The 23,062-nt window shown below is 40.7% G+C and overlaps 1 protein-coding gene across 1 annotated transcript; it reads left to right on the top strand.

Annotated features, from left to right (window-relative positions):
- The first annotated feature begins 250 nt into the window (after positions 1–250).
- Positions 251–22,622, top strand: LOC107668632 (transcription factor RFX3-like). Its single transcript, XM_016460579.1, has 15 exons — positions 251–413; positions 6,043–6,167; positions 9,640–9,731; positions 10,530–10,779; positions 12,734–12,808; positions 14,112–14,293; positions 14,407–14,526; positions 14,750–14,874; positions 14,953–15,065; positions 16,091–16,206; positions 16,288–16,522; positions 18,777–18,985; positions 19,164–19,317; positions 19,417–19,459; positions 21,132–22,622. The coding sequence occupies exons 2-15, from the start codon at positions 6,048–6,050 to the stop codon at positions 21,407–21,409; spliced, it is 2,112 nt and encodes a 703-aa protein (XP_016316065.1). The 5' UTR covers positions 251–413; positions 6,043–6,047; the 3' UTR covers positions 21,410–22,622.
- Positions 22,623–23,062: the final 440 nt, after the last annotated feature.

Genomic DNA, 23,062 nt, shown 5'->3' with positions numbered 1-23,062 from the left:
AAAATGTAATTTAATCTAATTACAAGTACTTCATTTTTGGAATCTGATTACGTCATCCAGATTACATGTAATACGCTGTTAACACACTGACTCCGCCCTCTTTCCAGGTCGGTTGAACGGAGTTCTAGCGCAGCCGTCAGTGGCCCCGCCCTTTTCACACAGCGTCATGTTTGGTTGCGCGCTGAGCTTTATATGCTCACCGCTGTAGGCTCCGCCTCACTCCGCAGCGTCAAGTTTGTTTGCGCGGCGAGCTTTATAGCAACCGTTGCCCTGAGCTGCAGCGCCATAGTCACCGTAGTCCTGGCGACTGTAACCCACCAACAATAACAACAACAACCTCCTCCTCTCCGCTCCATCCTTACCACCACCTTCCTACCATCCTCATCCTCATCCACATCCACACACTAGTCCAGGTGAATATTTCCATATTAGCCGCTCGCTTATACATACGCTCAGTGTTTAACCGCTGCATAATGCTCGTGGCTTTCCGTTTCTATGTGATGATCAGAGTAAATATAAAGGGCTTGTGTGTTGTGAAGGTTTTATCGGTGTCGATCTGCTGGCTTTGAGATGCTGCTTCTTTCTCCGACGCTTCATTCTGCTTCTATCGATGCGGCGCGTCCAGATGTTTCTCTTCCCATCTGCTTTCACTCATTAAACCTAAAGAGCAAACGACATCTGTCGCGGTCTGAATAGTGTTTACGAATAGCGTTTGTGAGACCAAAACGCAGAAAACGCGATGAAAACGGTGTTTTATCGAAGCGCCGCATCGTTTTCTCACGAAGCAGGTGTTGCTAAGCGGCTAGCGTTAGCATCGTGAGAACGATTGAAGCGATTGTTTATTAGTTTGCGTTCAAAATCACAGCGTTTTGTATGTATTTTCATGTTTCTAGTCGTTAAACGCGCTTTAGTTGTATTAAACATGCATATTTGAGTCATTTCAATAGCTCGGTGTTGCATTATCATTAGCCTCATTCTCATTTGTAATGAAACAACGAATTTCTCTTCACCAAAGTGTTTGTGTATTTGTTTTTGGCTGATAAATGCTGCTGGAGGATTTTAAGTGTGCTTCTGTGTGATATAATGCCGCACATGTAGATTATCTATCTGTCTTCTATTGTTATAAAGCAGGAGTTACTCTTGTCATTCTGCTTCTATCGATGCGGCGCGTCCAGATGTTTCTCTTCCCATCTGCTTTCACTCATTAAACCTAAAGAGCAAACGACATCTGTCGCGGTCTGAATAGTGTTTACGAATAGCGTTTGTGAGACCAAAACGCAGAAAACGCGATGAAAACGGTGTTTTATCGAAGCGCCGCATCGTTTTCTCACGAAGCAGGTGTTGCTAAGCGGCTAGCGTTAGCATCGTGAGAACGATTGAAGCGATTGTTTATTAGTTTGCGTTCAAAATCACAGCGTTTTGTATGTATTTTCATGTTTCTAGTCGTTAAACGCGCTTTAGTTGTATTAAACATGCATATTTGAGTCATTTCAATAGCTCGGTGTTGCATTATCATTAGCCTCATTCTCATTTGTAATGAAACAACGAATTTCTCTTCACCAAAGTGTTTGTGTGTTTGTTTTTGGCTGATAAATGCTGCTGGAGGATTTTAAGTGTGCTTCTGTGTGATATAATGCCGCACATGTAGATGATCTATCTGTCTTCTATTGTTATAAAGCAGGAGTTACTCTTGCTAAGCTATTGGCCCTCAGCCTCTGTGGCCGTGTCTCAAAACCTAGTGTGCTGCCTACATAGGGCACCAGAGGCATCCGTGAACAAAACCTAGTGTGCTGCCTACATAGGGCACCAGAGGCACCCGTGAACAAAAACTCGTGGGCTGGCTATCTGGACCTCATTTTTGGGAGCTGTCAAGTAGTGAGTATCTCTGTCTAGATAGAGATCACACTGGTTATTTGCACACCGTTTATAAGCTCAGAATCACATTCATTGACTAATTAGTGTCTATGTCATGTGTTGAATCAAACCATCACCAGCAGCCAGCAGCTGCTTTTGATATTATAATTTGTAGTTTGTCTGGTTGCATGGCTTTATGCTAAATGAGGAAGTGCAGGGAAGCTCATGGGATTGAAGATGCGTCCCAAATCATATCGCTGATGAATGCTGTCAAAATTGCTCAGTTGGTCCGGACTTTTTTATATTATCGTCATAATTTAAAGGATTAGTTAACTTCCAGAATAAAAATCTCCTGATGATTTACTCAGCCACATGTCATCCAAGATGTTCATGTCTTTCTGTCTTCAGTCACAAAGAAATTAAGGTTTTTGAGGAAAACATTCCAGGACTTTTCTCCATATAATGGACTTCAATGGGGACCAATGTGCTGAAGGTCCAAATCGCAGTTTCAGTGCAGCTTCAAAGGATAGGCTTCCTGACATTTGCAAAGAGTGATGACCTATGGATGAGCTTCTCAAGTCTTTTTTGACGTATTGACTGCCACTGACACAGTCTTAAGATGCACCAACTAAACTTCTGCTTGGCAGTTCCCATTAGTCTGTAACCGCTGAAAGAGCGTGTCAGTTTTAGCAACATGTGTTTGTGGTCTCTTGGCGCAGCGGCTGACGATGGATGCAGAAATGCAAGCGATCCTCACGTATTCCAGGTTCGCTGCGCGAGTCACATCGTCTAAACAAATCGCAGAGGGTTTCCTAGAGTTGCATCAGGGTCCTCTGTGAGATGAAGTAGCGTCTTGCTTCCCCTGTTGTCTTCATTATAGGCTGAGGAACAGGTGTGTGCCATGAGATGCCGGAGAAGACCTGACATGTGGTCAGTGGAGAGAGGCAGCATGGGATATCACTCCATCCAACCTGCTTCACTGACGACCCGATAGAAATGCAACCTTTGATATTGTGGAAATTAATAGTGATTTTCATTAAAAAAAGCTATATGGTGCTTCAAAGAATTTTCAGAGTATTTTTTCTCGGAAAGCAATCTAATGAAGCTGATCATGTTATTCCAGGTGTTTCTCTCGGGTCCAGTGTTTTAGGTTTATTTTCTGACGTTTCCTTCCCCCCCGCTAGTCCGTTAATGGCCAAACCGAGAGGACAAGATGTCAGAAAGCGCTAGTTATCAGCTCACGTTACCACTTATCTACAGTCAGGTGTAGAGTTGAAACGGGGCCGTGCCACCTGTCTGCAGTATCCCGTTGCCTTTCCAATCTCTTTAAGAGATACTGATTGAGTAAATAATTCATATCCATTTCATTTCAAGCTAAACCCTTTGAGCTTCATAGCTCACGAGCGTGTGGGCGGATGCTGCTCGGAAAAAATGTTTCAGAGCATCTACAATAGTTTTTTTTTTTTAATTAACATTAATCAAGACTCTTTATTTTAGTGTTTTTAATCTAAGCCACCCCTGGCAATGCTAAATATACATCAGCTACTGAAATCACTTCAGATGTCTTTGTTTTATTGATTGTTACTGTATTCTGGTCATTTTCGGTTCAAGCTCATTTGGCGCGGTGGATTCGTTTTTTTGGCCACGCTCTTAAAAATAAAGGATCCAAAAGGGGGGTTTTGTCGCTATGCAATAGAAGAACCATTTTTGGTTCCCTTTTCAGTGAACAGTTCTTAAAAGAACCATTTTTATAATCTTTATTAATCTAAAGAACCTTCTTCCACTACAAAGTCAATGGATGTTAAAGGTTTTTCATGGAACCGTCAATGCCAAAAAGAACCTTTATTTTTAAGTGGTGTTTTTTTAATGGCCGATTCCAATGTCTTGAGATAGCCAGTGCACTCTGAAAAAATAAAAAATAAAGGTTGTTTAATGGCATTGAAGGTGCAATGAAGAACCATGGAATCTTTCCATTCCGCAAACGGTTCTTTAGAGCTGACAACTAGATAGTTCTTTGGGGAACCAAAAATGGTTCTTTCTGTGGCACTGTTGCAAAAACCCTGTTGTAACCTTTGGTTTTAAGAGTGTATATGCATGTACAATTTAATGATTCCAAATGAGACTCAAACATTACTGGCCAATATTATGTATGGCGTCCCAAAAGCGCATTTGACCCCTCACTCCGTGCCGGGGCAGATTCAGGGCCGTGGGGGTAGAGAGACAGCAAGTGTTGCCCTCCTCTTGGGCCTTTGTTACCCTTCGGCTTTTGAGGCTGCAGTTGCTCAGTGGAGCTCTGGGTTTAAGTGGCCCACAGGGGAGCGGATGAATGAGAGGAGGTGAAGTCAGCTGGGGCGGGGGGGTGGAAGAGGGATCAGACAGGTGCCTGTTTATGCACGGCCACAGGGAGCAGGTGGGGTTACTTAAGACAATATAGAGCAGTGCTTCAAGACATTGGACATCAAGTGCCACAATTATTTATCAATTGGTTATTTACCAAAATAAACAAAAGTATATATAAAAATCAAACAATGGAATGTATTATTTCCATGAACTGCATACACGGTAAACTAAATTATTAACATTGTCTTATTTTTTCCACACTGGCACATAGTTTGAGTATTTGATTTCTAAATGTCTTTAAAAGTTTTTAAAGTGCTCTTCGCAGTCAGTAATTTGCTGTGCAAAATGCATAGCTGTTAATCCTTGTTGCGAGTGAATCTGTATTTAATGTAGTCAGGGCTGGATTTTCTTTCACCTTGTGTAGTTTTGTTTGTGATTTTTAGGCTAAGATGAGGGCATGTCACACAACCCGTCCATGTTTTATAGGACATAAACATCTGTTTCTGCATCTAATTTATCAAGTGTCCAAGATGAATGTGTGCTGAAATAGCATAATTTGACCGGACATCACTTAAGTGCACAAATGGATTGTATCATTTGCATTTACCATATTTTCTTTCCTTGAATCTGATGTTATAGAGATTAAGGACACCAGAAAGTAATAAACTAGCGATTGTCATTTGTCACAATGCATTCAATATGTGTCTGATTTGTTAGCATATTTATAAACAGGATGAGGGTTTTATGCGTGTTTACACTACAAATCCACATCTGTTGTAGCATTTCGGAGGACATATTTGTAGCGTTTGCCAAGAAGAGTTTAAATTGGATTTTAATTCGAATGTAAGTCTGTTTAATGTAGGATTTTGGTATAAAAATGAAAAAAATCCAATTAAGACACAGTCATCTAGTTTGGAGCCATAAGATGTTTTAAAAGCGGTGCCAATAAACAAAATCGATGTCTATCCACACTGTCTGGCATAAACGTTAATGCTAGAATGCTATCTCTGAATAGTTTAAGCGGGTTCTGGATGAAGCCTGTTGAATCATTAGCGTGTGCATTGGAAATGGCCGTGATTATGTGTGAGGCAGGAAAAGGAATGCTGGGTAATCAGACGTTTAGGGCTGAGGGGGAGGTGAACTGAACACAACACCACCTGCACCCTTCAGGTAAATGAGGAACAGAGGAAGAGGAGGTGGCAGGGAGCCTCTGGGGAGAGATGCTCGGCTGTCAGGAGGCACGAGGGTAATTAACCTGGAGAGACCTGATCATGGAAACTTTTGCGGCTAAGAAGCCTTGGGCTGCGTGTACGGTCGAGCGCCGCTGCTCAAACACGGCTTGTTTACATGCCGCATTACGGCTCGCATGCAGCGGGAGCAAGAAAAACCAATGCAAACCATTCTGACGTACATGTTTTCTTACATGAATGATTTCAGCAATACTGAATTCAGGAGGAACGTTAGCAGTGAGCTGTTGCTGTTGAGATCTCATCGGTTTAAAGCGTGAGCGGAGAGAAGCCAGCCGAGACGATTAAATATTAACTGCATTTATTGCTTTGGGTACAGGCAGCGATCTCCACTCATTGACACACAGATCCCGTCCACATCACCGCTGTGTGTCTATGCAAGCACAATCACACCCTGCAGAGGACAGGAAGTGACCCAAGACGGATAAAAAAAACATTCTTTAATTCGGTTTAGTTAAGAATTCTCAGGGTTTTTTTTTTTAAGTGTTAGTATGATAAGGCTTATTAGTAGCGTTTGCAAGATGAGCATCACTATTACTACTGATTGAAGCGTTTAATTAGGCACAGCATTTGTCAATGATGGTGATTTTGTGTCTCCAAGGCGCCATGCAGACCCCAGAGGCAGGCGCGGACTCCACGTCCAACGTGCCCCTCCAGACCAGCGTGCCTGTGCCGTCTGCGGTCAGTGCCCAGCAGGTGGCGTCTCAGGTGCCAGTCCAGCAACAGGTGAGCCCATGTGTGTCTAAAAACCATCACACCGTGTCCTAACCAAACGCAATGCGATACGATTCTAACAACAAGCAGTTCGTCTGTCCACACCAGACACGACGTGAATATAGCTATGTTTCCATCGCCCTATTTTAATGCACATTTTGAAGTATCGCATGAGAAACGAGTGATGGAAACACCAAATTTCAAATAAAAATCCCTTAATTTGCAAAAAAGTTTTTACACTCGCTTGTGGTTTTTGACTTGTGCGAAAAAGGGTTGATGCGAATAATGGGGGATGGAAATGCATTTTGCGAATAAATTCCTCCAAGCGCATCAAAAAATTAATGTGACTTTGCGCTATAGGACGGAAAAGCCTGACTAACCAGCGGACCGATCTCATTCCACAGCATCTGAAATGTTGTTATGGTCATTCGGAAATGCACGAGCAAAGTCTGTCATCAAAGTATTTCTATATAATTGCCTCCCAGAAATGTCTTACACGACTGCGTTCCCAAACAGCAGCATCCACCTCCGAAAGCAATGACCGCATTCATTGTGTTTCGTCTGCTCGGTCTGAGCCGCAAGTAATTTATTATATATGAAAATTATTATATTCTCCTACTTTTCTTAGTGATTTATAGTGCCAGTTTATCAGGAAGTGACGATTTTGTTCTCTTTGACTTGTTGGATGGAAACGATGCTTGTTTGCAAATGTTTTATGCGATATTCCAGTTTTGCGCATGAGTTAAATTCGCAACTTTGACCCTGCATTGACAGCAACACAAGTGAAACGTTCAAGGACCAGAAAGGCAATGAGGTCATCTATAAAATAGTCCATGTGACATCAGTGGAATCACAAAAATAATGACTTTATTCAACAATTACTTGTAGTGCGGCGGAGACTGACACGCAAGAGAAGAAATTGTTGAATAAAGTCGTTATTTTTGTTTTCTTTGCGCACAAAAAGTATTCTCGTAGCTTCATAACATTGTGGTTGAACCACTGATGTCACATGGACTATTTTAACGATGTCTTTACTACCTTCTTGAACATGGTAGATCCGTCGCGGTCTATGAAGATAAACGATGGTCTTACGGGTTTGGAACAACATGAGGGTGAGTAATTAATAACAGAGTTTTCATTTTTGGGTGAGCTATCCCCTAAGCACATAAACAGTACCTGAGATTACCATTGCCATACTCTGTGGTGTTGTTCCAGCCGCGACGTCGATGAAAAATAGATAACGTTTCTAAAATAGAATTGCCGCGTGTCGCTGTTGCGGCTGGTTAGGACAAAAACAGATTAACATGGAAAATACCCTTTGACGCATGTCGCGGTGTCACGTCGCATGTAGTTAGGACATGGTGTTATAGTTCACCCAAAAATTAAAATCTGCTGAAAATGTGCTCATCCTCAGGATCATCCGAGATTAGGATGAGTTTGTTTCTTCATCAGGTTTGTAGAAATGTAGCATTGCATCAGTGTCTCAGCAATGGATGCTCTGCAGTGAATGGGTGCCGTCAGAATGAGAGTCCAAACAGCTGATAAAAACATCACAATAATCCACAAGTGATCCACAGCACTCCAGTCCATCAGTTAACATCTGGAGAAGACAAAAGCTGAAACAAATCCATCAAGACGTTGCTTCTGGCTAAAATAAGTGTCCTCTCTCCATAATATTGTGGATCATTTTCAGCAAATTGTCATTTTTGGGTGAACTATTCCACATCTCTATTGTATTTGTTAGCAGGAATCAACAACAAACATATGAGACAAGTGTAATCCAGTTCACGAATGAATGAGCCGTGCTTGTAATGAATCAGTCGAAAAGAATCAAACTCATAAGTTTAAATCAGTCTAATGAATGACTCACTTACTGCATCTTAGAGTTGTTTTTTTTTTCAATTTAAAAACTGTATTTTAATTTAAAAAAAGCCAGAAAAGTTTTGCCTAAATTGTATTTATAAAAGAAAAATCAGTCAGTAATTCTTTTGAGAGTTTATGGATCCTTTTTACAGACTTTAAAGACGTTTCCAGTTATTAACATTTTAAATCTGGTTATATTTTCCTTTTTTTAATATTTTATGTGCATTCATAACACTATAGTTTGTGTTTTATTACTTTGGCATTAAATAGTGTGGGTGTTTCTAATACAAACTGCAAATTTGACATCTTTCTTTTGATCAACTTAATCTCTTGATATATTTTTTTCCACTTTTGTAGTCAAAGAAATGCTACTGTGGATTTTTTTTTTTGTTGGGGCAAATGGGAACACAAACAATTTATTTGTTGTACTTTCCATTTACCATTACAGAAGTTTAACCAACTATGATGACTTCAGCTTCTGAGAACCCTATATACTATATGCGTTTTTCTGTTTGAATCTCGGTGAAAGCATGGTAAATCTAACATACTGTTGTTTGCTTTACTATCAGCTTGCAAAGCTGCTACTGAAACCACTTATTTATATGTTCTCCAGTCTTTATGGAGATGGGAGTAGGGATGTGCGATATACTGGCAGAAATTCTCCCTGCGATAAGAATTAGTCTTCCCACGATAATAACGATAAAGCCTAGTTGATGACATATTTCTGTGTGCCACACATTAGTTTTTACTCCAGAGTGTTTGAAATAACTTCTTTTTTGTGATATAACGTGGTTTCATATGACAGAATGAGGCAGAAATAATAATTAATCCGTTCAAGCGTTTCTATCTTCTTTTAATTCAGTAACAGCGATAGCTGGACACTTTTGTCCATATAAGGGATTTCCTGGAGCGTCGTGAGTTCTATTACTTCTGTATGAATGAAACAGACATTACATGACATGCGTGTACTCAATAATGCTCATAATATATTTTGGATAAAGATAAGAAAAATACTTCCCTCTAAAGAAATTTGAAGTAAACATATGCAAATCCATACGTTTTTCTCAAGTGTAGAGAAAAGTACATGTTTTTTTTGTGTGTGTGTGTCTCAGTGGATGCATGAGATTTCCTGAATTAAGAAATTACTGTCACAGATTTTTATCATAATAATTTAATGTTTTATAATAAAACCTTAAACCTTTCTAATGATTTATAATAGTTATAGGCCCCCTGCATGTTAACAGGCCACCCTGCCGTTTTCTTTAAAATATAATTATTATTATATAAACACTTCCAATTTGTTCCACCATCTCAAACACAAGCACAAAGTCTGAAGATGCACGAGGAGACAGAGACACCAACGTCAAGTAGACCTAAGGTTTTATTCTTTTATGTAATTGGTGTATTTTAGGAGCATATTTGATGATGGGTAAGTTTTACTTTTAGGTCAGTGTTTGTGTGTCTGATGCTCTCACTGCATGCAGCGATCACTTATAGCCAAAAACTGTGGTGAACTGTACTGTATTTATATCGTCATTGATATTATCGCAATAAATACCAGAAAATATCGTGATACAGTTTTAGGTCCATATTGTCGGTGTAATTGTGTCGTGTGTTTCAGGCGCAGACTGTTCAACAGGTCCAGCATGTGTATCAAGCACAGGTGCAGTACGTTCAGGAGGAAAACAACGCCGTTTACACCAATGGAACCATGTGAGTGTTTTTATGAGGCGTGAATACATACATGCTCTCTGATGTGATTTTTAAGATGCATCTCAAAACCGTGGCTTTGTAATAAGCGCACATGTTGACAAGTGCTTTAGGACACCATCAGAATTAGTCCCTCGTACTGTCGTAGATGAAACCGAACAAGGGTTACATGATTGTGACAAAGTCGCGTGATTGTGTTTAGTAGCAAAAAACTGATTTAGCGCACTCCAGCTCTGTCCTGTCACTGAAACATGCTGCCTCTGATCGACTCAAGCATCAGTGTGAGAATTGTGTTCAGTCACCTGGAAATGACCACAAGTATCCATGAGTGCCCGGCGTAAGAGGGACAAGAGCACTCTGGGATTGTATGCTTTTTACAGAAGATAAACACTTCCATACATTCACCCTCAGCGCAGGTCACCTGAAACTCTCCCAAGTGCTTCTGTCTGCTTTCTCTCTCGGCAACATTTGGATCACTCATATTTAGAAATTCACTCAGCAAGAGGCTAAGATCTTTTAAATTGGCTATTATAAATAAAATGTCATAAGATGAGGAGAAAGCACATATCAGAAATGCAATCAGAAGCAATGTTCTCTATAAAATAGTTATGCTTTGGTGATTTGTGTATCCATGGAAACAGCACTCTCACCTGAAGCTGAAAGGATGCGAACCCATCAAGACACGACTTATGTTTCTCAAGTCAATTAAAGAAAAGCGTGTGCACTGATATAATGTCACAACTCATTTGAGTGAAAAAACAGCTGGCAGCCGTATCTGAAGCACTCTTGTTTTGTCGGCAGACGGGCGTATTCATACTCCGAGCCGCAGCTGTACAACCAGAACAGCGGCGGGAACTACTTCGATACGCAGGGCAGCTCGGCTCAGGTGAGCACTCACAGCATGGCCAACAACGGGAACGGCGTTCTGGCCATGGGGCTGTCAGGAGGCCAGATCATCAGCAGCTCAGGAGCGTATCTGATTGGAGGAAACTCCATGGATGGCTCCGCCCCTCACAGTGCGGCTCAGACCACTAGAGCCTCCCCCGCCACGGTGAGCTCCAATCACAGACGCACACATCATTCCCAGTGTTTGAGTGTTCAAAAACATACTGAACTTACTCTGATAATGATTAAAGCCAAAAACTGATTTTTAGAAATTAAGAGCTAATATTTTCCTCTGGGTCATTTTTAATGAGAGCCATCTATGAGAGCCTAAAACACACTTCAAAATCAAATGCTTCAATCTAATTTATTAATTAAAATTAATTGTCAATTTGTACAATTATATGTGACCCTGGAGCACAAAACTCCAGGAAAAAGTGTGAATTTTTCAAAATTGAGATTTATACATCTATCTGAAAGCTGAACGAATAATCTTTCCATTGATGTATGGTTTGTTAGGATCGGACAATATTTGGAAATCAGGAATCTGAGGGTGCAAAAAAATCTAAATATTGAGAAAATCATCTTTAAAGTTATCCAAATTAAGTTCTTAGCAATGCATATTACTAATCAAAAATTAAGTTTTGATATATTTACGGTAGGAAATTTGCAAAATATCTTCATGGAACATGATCTTTACTTAATATCCTAATGATTTTTGGCATAAAAGAGAAATCTATAATTTTGACCCATACAATGTATTGTTGGCTATTGCTACAAATATACCCCAGCGACTTAACACTGCTTTTGTGCTGCAGGGACACATATAAGCTGTTACCTATTAAAGTAAATCAACATATTTCGTGATAATGGGTCTGTTCCAAAATGTTGTGAGCTTTCTACTACTATGCTATGCTCTTAAAAATAAAGATTCCAAAATTGGGTTTTGCAATGCAGAAGTACACTATTTTCTGTGAATGTGCAGAGCTTACGATTGATTGATTAGCTACTGTTATTAAATAACTAGAGGAATAACAAAGTGCACTATTTGCACTACAAACCAGTGCGTTCATGATTATGATAATAAATGAAAATAATATGATAACAAATATCAGTTTGCAACATCAAGCAGCATAACATACTGTTTTTATTTGACAAAAATAACTAGAAGTGACTTACACTGGAAACTGCAAATGGTAGCAACCCACTCTTACGTTAAAAAGCCGTTGGATAGCAATGTCCTAAAAGAACCGCATGCACAAATACTACGTAACATTTTTCATTTTTAGTTCGATTGGACTATTTACTGATATAAATAAACACATGCAGTGCAAATGCAAAACAAGGCAGTAAAACTGATAAACATGCCTACCTTTTAGAGAAGCCTTTATGTCAGGTGCACTTATGTGAGATCTTAAAATATTCCCTATGTAGGCAGCTCATTAGGTTTTGGCACAGATTTACTTTAAAATTAGATGTTAAATAAAGGGTAGTGTCAATGTCGAGCATCATTAAAGGGTAACCTTTTGATTTTCCGCCCGCTTTTTGTTTTTGCACGGTCACGTCGGTCAGTACTATATGTAAACAAACAAAGACATAAAATGCATGCTTTTGTGAAAACTACAGATCATGCTTCTGCATTTCTGTATCCCCATTCAGAGATAGTTGGAGCAAGTCTAGTAGTGCATTATGGGTGATGTGGTTTTCCTACCTTTTTGGTTAAATTAAACACCGCACTCATTTTTCTATAGTCATGTAGAAGCCAAGTTTTATTAAAAGCCAGCAGTGAATTACCTTTAATTTCGGACTAATTGGTCTCATTGTCAATGTAATGTTGCTCGCGGAAAGCTTTCTTAGACGATTCCGGACCTATTATGGTAGGGTTTGTTCATAAACGCTTTGCTCAGTTCTGAATGAAAGTTTACAAAAGCTTGAGCATTATTATATCCGCGGTGCTGGGCTGTAGTGTGTGGTTTTGGTGGCTGGGATGCTTTAGTCGGGTCTATTTCTGCTGTTCATCTCTGGTGTCAGTGCAGCTCTTTGTCGCTACAGCCTTCATTTGATTTATTTCCCCCCCTTTTTGTTTTTGTTCTCCTTTATTCTTTTGCTCTTTGGTCTATCAGATTGAAATGGCGATTGAGACGCTCCAAAAGTCTGAAGGTTTGTCCAGTCAGAGAAGTTCACTGCTCAACAGCCATGTAAGTTGTAACCATGACGACCATGCACAGCTTTGCTTTGCACGATCTGCTTCGGTTTCTCTCGCTTTCTCTCTTTCCTGTACTGTGCCATTCAGAAGAGTCACATGATCAATTCGGAACATTTCGTTACATTTGAAAAGAAGTTCTGAAATTGTGCTTATTTCCAGATTACCAGTGTGGACTTCCTAAATGGCACTGTATTTTTTAGGTTATGCAAGTGTTATTTTATTGTAAAGTTTATTTTTATTGTTCTTCCATGTATGAACTTTTAGCATTTGTAATATTAACTGACGCTCAGTCATTCCAAACCTGACTTTCTTTCTTCCATAGAACACAAGATGCAATTTTGTTTTAACCCTCTGGGCCTCTTCGGTCATTTTTGACCGAAAAATTGTATGTTTTGAAATTTTAAAAATCGTAGCTTCATCGGAATGAGATGACACTTGGTGACTTTTGTTGCATTAGATATGTGAACACACAAACAAATCATGGACATGATTCGGTTATGTTAAAGGGTAAAAAAAGAAGTCATACTTGGCTCCTGCGCGGTCAAAAATGACCGACATAGGAAATGAATGTGAAAAAACAAAAAAAATATTAAAACTCGGCGAATCTTTTGGTGGTACAAACTACAAATCAGCCACTGTGCAGAAAAAAGTTTGTAGCAATCAAAGGGTGACACTCTAAAATATCAAGAGTGCAAAATAGACACACACACACACAGAACCTGATACTTATCTAACCAAAAATATCTAAATCTTGACAAAACGTAGTCTTTTAGAATGTCTAAATATATATCTAAATGCAAAACCTGATTAAATGAAGAAATGATGTCTAAAAAACAACGGGAATCCAAAAGCCTCTGTATATATTGATATAGGGAGCTATGCAGGATTTTACGCAACATTACACAAGTTTTTATTTTTTAACGCCTCCAGATGGAACAATTCTCACTTCAAAAAATGGATTTTAAATGCCTTCACTCTATTTTAATGCGAAATGTTGTATTTATTAAAAAATAACAAATTAAATTTTTTTTTTTTAATTATAATGGAAAAAATAGCTCATTAAAATTGTATAAATATTGCATAGTATCATAAAATTCCCTCAAAATCATAAATAAGAATAAAAAAATATTATTGAACAAAAAATGTATTAGATTTGATTTTCCTGGAAAAAAAAAAAAAAGTTACTTTTTGAGACCGCAAAGGAGCCAAGTGTGACTCCCAAATGAAGAGGCCCAGAGGGTTAAAGAAATGTGAACTTTGAGAATCTAGCTGACAAATTTAGCTGTTCTCCACAGCTGCAATGGCTCCTGGATAATTACGAGACAGCAGAGGGCGTGAGTCTGCCGCGCTCCACCCTCTACAATCACTACCTGCGCCACTGTCAGGAGCAGAAACTGGACCCTGTCAACGCTGCGTCTTTCGGGAAGCTCATCCGCTCCATCTTCATGGGGCTGCGCACCCGCCGCTTGGGCACCCGGTAAAATCAGCAACTCCGCACCTCTCCTCTCATTGACACATGCTCAGTTCTGTCCTGTACTCTCCACAGCTGCATTGAGTCACAGCAGACTCGTTTTCTCATCTTGAATTTAGAGGGAACTCTAAATATCACTATTACGGGATTCGCGTGAAGCCGGACTCTCCTCTGAACCGGTTGCAGGAGGACATGCAGTACATGGCATTGAGACAACAGCCCGTCCAACAAAAGCAGAGGTACTGTCGTCTCGGTCAAACCGCACGAAAGAGATCTGTAGCGCTGTTCTCACGACAGAAGAGCATGGCGCTTGCAATTCCCAGGCAATGCATGAACTGATCAAATGTATACCTTAAATGCAAAGCAAGTCACATTGTATGCATAAACGGAAATGAAGTCTGTTGCTGCCAATTTCTCATTTCGTTTTGAAACCGAGATCATCTCTTGTTCACCCTTCTGTAGATTCAAGCCAGTACCGAAGTTGGACGGCGTTTCGGGGGAGAACTTCCCCACCGGGGGGCAGCACACGCCCAACGCTGCAGAGCAGACGTTCATCGCTCAAAGCCAGCACCATCAGCAGTTCCTGGGTAAATCACTGGAGACCATTAGCTCACATTCATGTTTCAGAAGAGCTTTACTGAATTTCCCCCGTATGCCCCATTTAGACGGGTCCAGAGCTCTGCCAGAGTTCGTCGAACTTGACCTCGGAGAGCCTGTGGAAGGCGTCGGACCAGAAGACGTCAAAGCCCTTCAGACGCTGTACAGAGAGCACTGCGAGGTCAGTCGTTTAGGACATCGTTACGGTCCAATTCTCAGCTTATTGAGTTCAAGTTTAAAGGCGTTGTCACTAGGCACAAAGAGTGAAAAATTTAAGGGGATCTGAATACTTTCCGTACCCACTGTATATCGTCTGCGATAATATCGTAATTGTGGTTTTAACGATGTGCGATTTGTCATTATCGAGTATTTTGCAAAAACCATTCAAAACAGCCCTACGTGAAATCAATGCCGTTTTTCTCCAAATATTACCATGATTACAAATGTGATATTGATTTTTTTACAACAGTTCAATAAACAAGTTAATTAAGAGACCTACGTTTTAGACACCATATTGCCTGTTTTTGCGCTGTTGAAAAATAATTCCAAACAGCCACAGCGCTGTTTTGCGTTGACAGCGCTTCGTTCCTGAATGAATCAAACATTTAAATGATTCGATTCAGTCACAATGACTCACTTATTAACAGTTTTTAATTTCACATTCAAAGTATCTTTTATTATTTAAATAATTTCAAATATCAGTATTCGACGTTTTATGTTTAATATATCAAAACATTATTTATGCATTTGTAATTGCAGGTTAAATGCATTCATGTCTTGCATTAAACAGTGTGTAAATACATCTAAATGCCTCTTCAGACGCAGCTTCTGTGTTGATTTCATTTGGTCGATGTCTTATTATTCTAATTCACTGATTAAATGTAAGAATTTCACTCAAAAGATAATGCACACTTATAGAAAAAATGGCTTTATAAAGGTAAAAATGCCCATAAAATGTAAAAAATAAGTTTAAACTTATTGGAAAGATTAATTTCTCTCAGTGTGAACTGACCACCACACAGAATATGAAGAATATTAAAAACTTTAGGAGTCAGCTGTCCACGGCAGTCCTTAAGATACAAGCACAAATAACACGCTCAGAAAAATATCGTCTAATTATCGTTATCGATAAAATCCCAGAAAATATCGAGATACTATTTTTTGTCAATATCGCACACCCCTAGTTGTCACCATTTTCACACGTAGGCCATTTTGGACGTAGTGGTGAACCTTCAGTTCAATCTCATCGAGAACTTGTGGCAGACTTTCTGGCGCTATTCTCCATCCAGCTCCGTAGAGGGCGCCACCATCACAGAAAACAGGTGTGTTACTCGTTACCTACCTCTTTGGTGCTTCATCAAGTTTATTAGATTAAACAAGTAATATGATTAATTTTGATTCAGTGGTATGAGCGAGATCGAGGGCCGCCTGCCGCAGACCACACTGATTCTGCTCTGCCGAAACGAGGCAGTGCTAAAGTGGATGAACACCTGTGATCACCTGATGTATCAGGCCCTCGTGGAGATCCTCATCCCTGACGTACTGAGACCCATTCCTAGTGAGTCTCTCTTTATAGTCATAGCCTCAGAAGGCACAGATCATTATGGACCATCACGACACTCTTTTCTTCAGTGTTTTGTACAGTTGAGATACTACAAACCTTGTTATAAAACGGATAGTTCCGGTCCTTGATTCTGATTGGCTGAGCCGCGTTCGAAGCTGTTGTAAATTTGCTCTTGTTTTATTTTGTGAAACCTTACTACGTATATGGAATAACCGTTTTATAAAAGCAATAAGCCCCGTGAAGCCGTGGTTTACAGTGAATTTATAACAGCTAAGGGGGTTCTAACAACACTCCTTAGCTGTTATAAATTCACTGTAAACCACGACTTCTTGGGGCTTATTGCTTTATTAAACACTAGCCTATTATTGCACCAAATGACAAATACTAATGGTAAACACTAGCCTGATGATCGCAGACTTATAAGTGCATTACTGCCACCTATCTCTCAAATGGACCATTGACACTATCTACAATCTCAATTAGGAGTGTCAATGGTCCAGTGGTTGAGAACGCGTGCTCAGGAGGACGCGCTGCCACTCAGTACAGTTCGAACAGTTCGGACATTGCGTGAATCAGAGGTAAAAAACGATATAAATACTGTTCAGTTTCTTGCACAGACCGATCGTTTCGTGTCTTTACACATCAATGTATCGTTACGAGCCGCAGGGTTTAATTTGGTTTTGTTTGTGTATGTTTTTTTGACTCTCAAATCCGTGATTCCCATTCACCTCCATTATAAGACTGACAGACTGCAACGGTTTGAGTTAAAAATCTTCGTTTGTGTTCTACTGAAGAAACAAAGTCACCTACATCTTGGATGCCCTGGGGGTAAGCAGATAAACATAAACTTTTCATTTTTGGGTGAACTATCCCTTTTAACAGGAAAAAGCTGGCCATTTGGGGGCGGGTATTAAAAACGGGTTTGCATTAATAGGTGCAGTTACTAATAATATTACACGTTTATTTCTTGGTAATACAGTAAAGCACTGAGCTTGTGTTGGGAAGCATGCAAAATTTACTTTTATTAACAACAGTAACGTGCATTTTTTATAAGAAAAATGAATATATTCTACTCTTATTAAATGTGCTGTTATTCTTATATAATATTATACTGAACTGACCGACAACTTCAGTGATTATAAAAGTAGCGCTCTTTACTTGCTTTGTGTGATTCGGTCGCAAATTGAAGAAAATTTTGTTTTTCAAGGCACTTTGTGACTTTTCTTACTTCATACACAAAAAAAGAGCAAAACTCTGACAAAATTTGATTTCTTGTTGATTTGATTTTTATTATAGTTATTTTTATAATATCGTAATATGAAGCAAAAAAGTGGAAAGGAATGACTAATTAGCCAATTAGTGCTGCCATCTACTGGTTATAGTGGTAATTTGATGTCTTTTTACATTTTAAATAAGTGTTTATTTATCACAATGTATAATTTGGTCATCCCATTAAAAATAACATTTAAATTGGATCATTTTTAGAGATTTAAAGTGCTGGAAATAGTTGTGTGAAATACTTGAATTTCTCTCTCAAAAGGTTGTACAAACCCTGAAATGAATAATGTAATAACATTTGACTATTTCTGCCACAACACAATGGTTATAGTTATCCTTACTATTCTGGTTTTCTACGTCAGCGCTGTTTGATCCGTTTATAACAGAGAATTCTTTGCAGAATTGGAATCTCTCTGGATCTCGCAGTGCTGTGCTGTAACAGTGTCACGAGATCAAGATTGGTTCCCGAGTAAACCTGTTCTGAGCTCGGACCAGTTTTCTTGCACTGTGTTCAATTATTGGTCCAAGCTGATAAACGGTCTGCGCTGTGCAGCTCAAACGAGTAGCGCGGTTTCATTACGCTTTTGTTTTGTTAGCCATTTGATCTTTCTCTTATGCAACCTGAAATGAAAGCGCTTATGAGTTGGGCAACGCGGTGGTCGCTCCAGTGCGACCGCTCACAAAATTTAGTCCCACCGGCAGAAAAAAAAAAAAAGTTTGGTCGCAGTCTGGAGCCCTGAACAAACTCATGCAGAAGCGTCCGCCTCGTTTCTAAGAGATGCATGAGAAATGAAAACCATGTGTTCTAAAATCAGCTCAAAATTTCAAGCATGTTTGAGTCTTCGCCCATCATGCACTACGCAGTTTTCTGTGAAATCTGTAAACTTTCAATTACCCAAAATCTGCAGACTGGCTCTGACTTTTGGCAACTGTCGCCAACTTGTCCAGACTGCAAATCTGTGCAAAATTTTTGTAGCCTATTCCAGCCTTACAATGTCAATTAGAAGATCCATTGTAGTGATGTTCTGACTAGTTGTTGACGACCTACAGGAGCAGGCATCGTGGGTGTGCCAGTGTGAAGAGGGCTTGGTTCAACGCCTCGAGCAGGACTTCAAGGCCACCCTCCAGCAGCAGAGCTCCTTGGAACAGTGGGCAGCGTGGCTGGATAACGTGGTCACTCAAATGCTCAAGCCGTACGAGGATACACCCACCCTCCCCAAAGCTGCACGCCAGTTCCTGCTCAAGTGGTCCTTCTACAGGCAAGACTTTTCACACTTGGTTCAATTTGTGTAGATTGAAACCACACTGGGATCTCCGAGATCCTTAGAACAACCAAATGAACCAAACTCTGGCATCCACACCAGAATCTCTCCTACAACTTTACGATCGAAGTGTCGACTGTAATTTGTACTTGCATGTTTTGCTGGACTCTTACAGCTCTATGGTCATCAGAGACTTGACCCTCCGCAGCGCTGCGAGTTTCGGCTCTTTCCACTTGATCCGGCTGCTGTATGATGAGTACATGTTCTATCTGGTGGAACACCGCGTCGCACAGGCGACGGGAGAGACCCCCATCGGAGTTATGGGAGAGGTAAAGACTGTTTCTGTAGCTCAGCATGAGCTGTAAAAAGCCATGAAGTCAGTCTTTCTCTCTAATTGCCATTTCTTTGTGCTGCTCCATCTATCGCAGTTTCAGGATCTGAATACCATGTCACCTGCCAACATTGACAAAGGTAAGCCCGCCAAAGCTCAGACTACAAGCTGAGATCTCATTACACCCAGAGTTACGTAATTACAGTCCAGACTAACAAGCCCAGCCACTTTAGACCAGTAGGGGACTCAGATTTAGTTGCTTTCCTTTGAGAGACTGGATTGCTGGATGAGTCATTACTGTACGAACGCTGTACTGTTTGTGTTCCTCCATCATGAGGCAATTTTTGGTATGATTCATCATTGCACATTATATTCTCCTTTATGGCTGGTATCACCAATCCCTCTTAATTTTCTTAAACTCATGTCCTTCTGACTAATAGAGACCATGCTGGTGGTCCATTGTAGAATAGGTTGTCCATTTTTATTTTGATGGATAAAATCAAGCTACATTGCCCAACATTTTCTTTCTTGTTTAAAGGGATATTTCACCAAAAATGAAAATTAAGTAATTATTTACTCACTCTTGTGTTGTATTAATGCTGTATGCGCTTTCTTTTTCAGACCACAAAAGGAGATTTAAAATAAATAAATAAATGTCCCACACGCGCTCATCCATACAGTGGCAGTATATAGTGATGAGGATCAAGCTATTTAAAAAAGACGCAAAAGTATCACAGAGTGGTCCCATGCAGCACGTGCTGTATATTCCAAGTGTTCGGGGGGGAACCGATAGGCTTTGGCAAACTTTTCCAATGGACAAGTCAGGATATTTGTTAAATAGTAAATTACATTTTGGTTTGTTTTTCACCAAACCCTATCGTATAACCCCCGAACACTTATACAGAATATACGGCACGTGTATAATTTTGCGTCTTTTTTTAAAAAGCTTGATGTTGATCGCCATACACTGCCATTATACAGACAAGCGTGCAGGACATTAAAAAAAAAAATTCCTTTTGTGGTCCAAAAAAGAAAGAAGGTCACTCTACGTCACTCTAGAGCGACATTCGTCATAATTCCGCGCTGACGGGAGACACTTCAAAGATTTTACATACCCAAAGTTATCAAGACAGTAGCGAAAGATAATCATTGGAAGTACACTGATGTGTCAGAACTCATGTGTATTACAGTGACAACTCTACAAGCAAAACATGAGGGCTCCTATCATAAAAGTTTCAAAACTCTGCTTTCTTTTGTCACATCCTTGTCTTTATTTTTTTCATATTGCCTGCGCATAATTTCGCTGGCTTCTGCAGCAGATCACACTATAAATAAATGCATAATCGCTTACTTTATATCCTCTGCGTTTACTTCCGTATGACGGCGCGCTGCGCAAGTGTTGCCAAATCCACAGTTCCCCCGCGGAATTAGGCTACTTTTTCCTCTGTTTCCACGGGATGTTTTTCAACTTCGTGGGTTGACGCAACCCCACTAACGCGATGTTTACTTCCCTGAACATGATTGGGCTAGTTTTGAGAAAGAATTGAGAAAGAAAGAATGGTTCTCAGTTCAGAACCATGATCTGTTCACACTGGAAATCTGATATTGGCCACATTTAAAACAACAATGTGAACAGCTACACAAAAAAAATCGGAATCGGAATTGAGCACCAAGGCTCGCAGTGTGAACGTAGCCTTAGTTTTCACTTTTGGGTGAACTATCCCAAAAATGAAAAATTGCATTACTGAAGTGAAATGGGTTGTGAACGCCATTTCTTTTTTAATTGCCACGTCTCATTCTGATGTCTGCTAGACGAGGTGAGCGAGATGGACAGCGATTTGGACGAGGAGATGGAGGAGTTTGACGAGCCTCTGGCCAAGCGGGAGAAAGCGGAGACGGAGGTCATCCAGGTGCTGCAGGTGGGAGCCATGGAGGACGGCAGCAGCGCGGTGGTGGGCGTGGTTCAACCCAGCATGCTCAGCGCTTTGCCCTCGACCGCCGGCAATCACACCGAGCACATCCTCAGCTCGACCGGAACCAGCACCATCCGCCACTGCGGCAGCGTGGGAAACACGTACACCTCGGTCTGAAAGCCCGTCCGTTTCGCTCTTATCCCCCATCTGCGCTTTCTATCTCTTTCAGTACCATCTGTCTCCAAGGCATCCATTCTTAAAAGCGAAAATGGATCACCACGACACAGTGGGATCATCTGTTGATAGTATATCAACTTTATGATGTGACGAGATGCTGATTGTAACGTTTAAAGCCCTGATGTTAATAGAAAACATTTCTGGATGAGCCAGAACTCAAATCCAAGCCACTAGTTACGTTCCATTCGCCTAGTCGATATTTATCACTTCTCTATTACTGTACTGGTCATTGTTTACAGTTTTGTTTAGAACATGTAATGGGCCAAATGTTGCTTGCTGTTTGGTTAGGGAGTGCTAAATGCTGCTATAATCGAAGCAGGCTAGACAACTTGTACCGAACGTAATGAGCTTGCCTTTTCACCAGTCCGAGTGTTTCCAATTGCCTTCTGTTTGTAGATTTAGTCGTTTGGTAGCTAAAAAGGAGTTTTTTGTCTTGTCATTGTACATATACTCTGCATGTGCGAACTGGTGTTGTGGGTCTCGAGTTTTACCGATTGGACCAAAAACACAAGTGTGAGAGATAACAGGCTGTCTCGGGCCATTTCGAAGCTTCGTTGCCTCTCACGCCGGTGCGATGTTGCAGAACAGAGCGAATGTCAGGGATTTTATGTACCTCGGGTTCATCTTAGTGCCTTAACCCAAACAACAGCTTTTCATTTCGTCTGAACTGGTGAAGCGACACCAAGGAGGCCGCTCGTGTTTGTATAGAGAATATTCATAGTCTTGCGTAAACATCTGCCACCCAATTTATCACGGTGGACACGTGGCTGGATTTGTGATCTGACACTGAGCACCTACATGAAAATTCAGGGTCATGGTTTGCTAGAACGTGTCTGTCGCTCACTTACTGCAACGTCAAGGCCCGTTCGTTCCTTCGCCTCTGGAATCAGGTGAAGTTATGTGTGCAAAAGCGTGGATTTGGTCGAGTTGTTTTGTCATGGTGTGTTTTGCGTCACCCTACCTCACGCCGGCGCTGCCGGTCTTGATGGGATTGTGTCTCTTCTTTGCTGACCCACATGTTCTTGTTTTAAGTTCACATCGGCTGCCCTCCACATCACGATTGGTGGACCAACAGTTGATAAATATATACGGCGATAAAGAGTTTAAACCAAGCGGCAACCTTCCGGTCTCTCTCGTGAAACCAATACAGAAGTGACTAAAACTGCAATTCATCGACTGGCCGCTAGAGGCTGGCTGCAAAAGGGAGTCAGTCTCATAGACTCCTCAAGTTAAAATGCCCAACTTTACAGCAGAAAAAAAACATGTTTACAGCCTGGTACAAAAAGTGGTTTTGGTCTATATAGCAAATTTTGCCCTTCATGACAACTGTGAGGGGGGTGAATTTTTTTATAACTCATCCGTTTAAATTATATTAAGCCTTAAAGTTCTGCATAATTAAGGGCGTGGCCACTTGAGTGACAGGTGGATTGCCGCTGCTGTCACCACCGTCGAGCTAGGTGGGCGTGGCTTCAACAACCTGCTCCCGCCTCTTTGCCCATTTTCGATTATCCGGGAGTGACGCGCTGCCAAGATGGCGACGGCCAGCTCCGCCCACTTTGAGCTTCAAAACCGCTCCTACGGGTGACGTCACGG

Source organism: Sinocyclocheilus anshuiensis, unplaced genomic scaffold, assembly GCF_001515605.1.
Source record: "Sinocyclocheilus anshuiensis isolate Anshui unplaced genomic scaffold, SAMN03320099.WGS_v1.1 scaffold116, whole genome shotgun sequence".
Classification (NCBI taxonomy): domain Eukaryota; kingdom Metazoa; phylum Chordata; class Actinopteri; order Cypriniformes; family Cyprinidae; genus Sinocyclocheilus; species Sinocyclocheilus anshuiensis.
Note: the sequence above shows the minus strand (reverse complement) of the source record. Positions and strands in the feature narration are given on the sequence as shown.

Excerpts from the sequence above, each read along its gene's own strand:
- LOC107668632 (XM_016460579.1), top strand. The coding sequence starts at position 6,048 with ATGCAGACCCCAGAGGCAGGCGCGGACTCCACGTCCAACGTGCCCCTC. Across the intron at positions 10,780-12,733 it reads CTAGAGCCTCCCCCGCCACG|ATTGAAATGGCGATTGAGAC; the intron begins GTGAGCTCCAAT and ends TTGGTCTATCAG. Across the intron at positions 14,875-14,952 it reads GCACCATCAGCAGTTCCTGG|ACGGGTCCAGAGCTCTGCCA; the intron begins GTAAATCACTGG and ends TGCCCCATTTAG.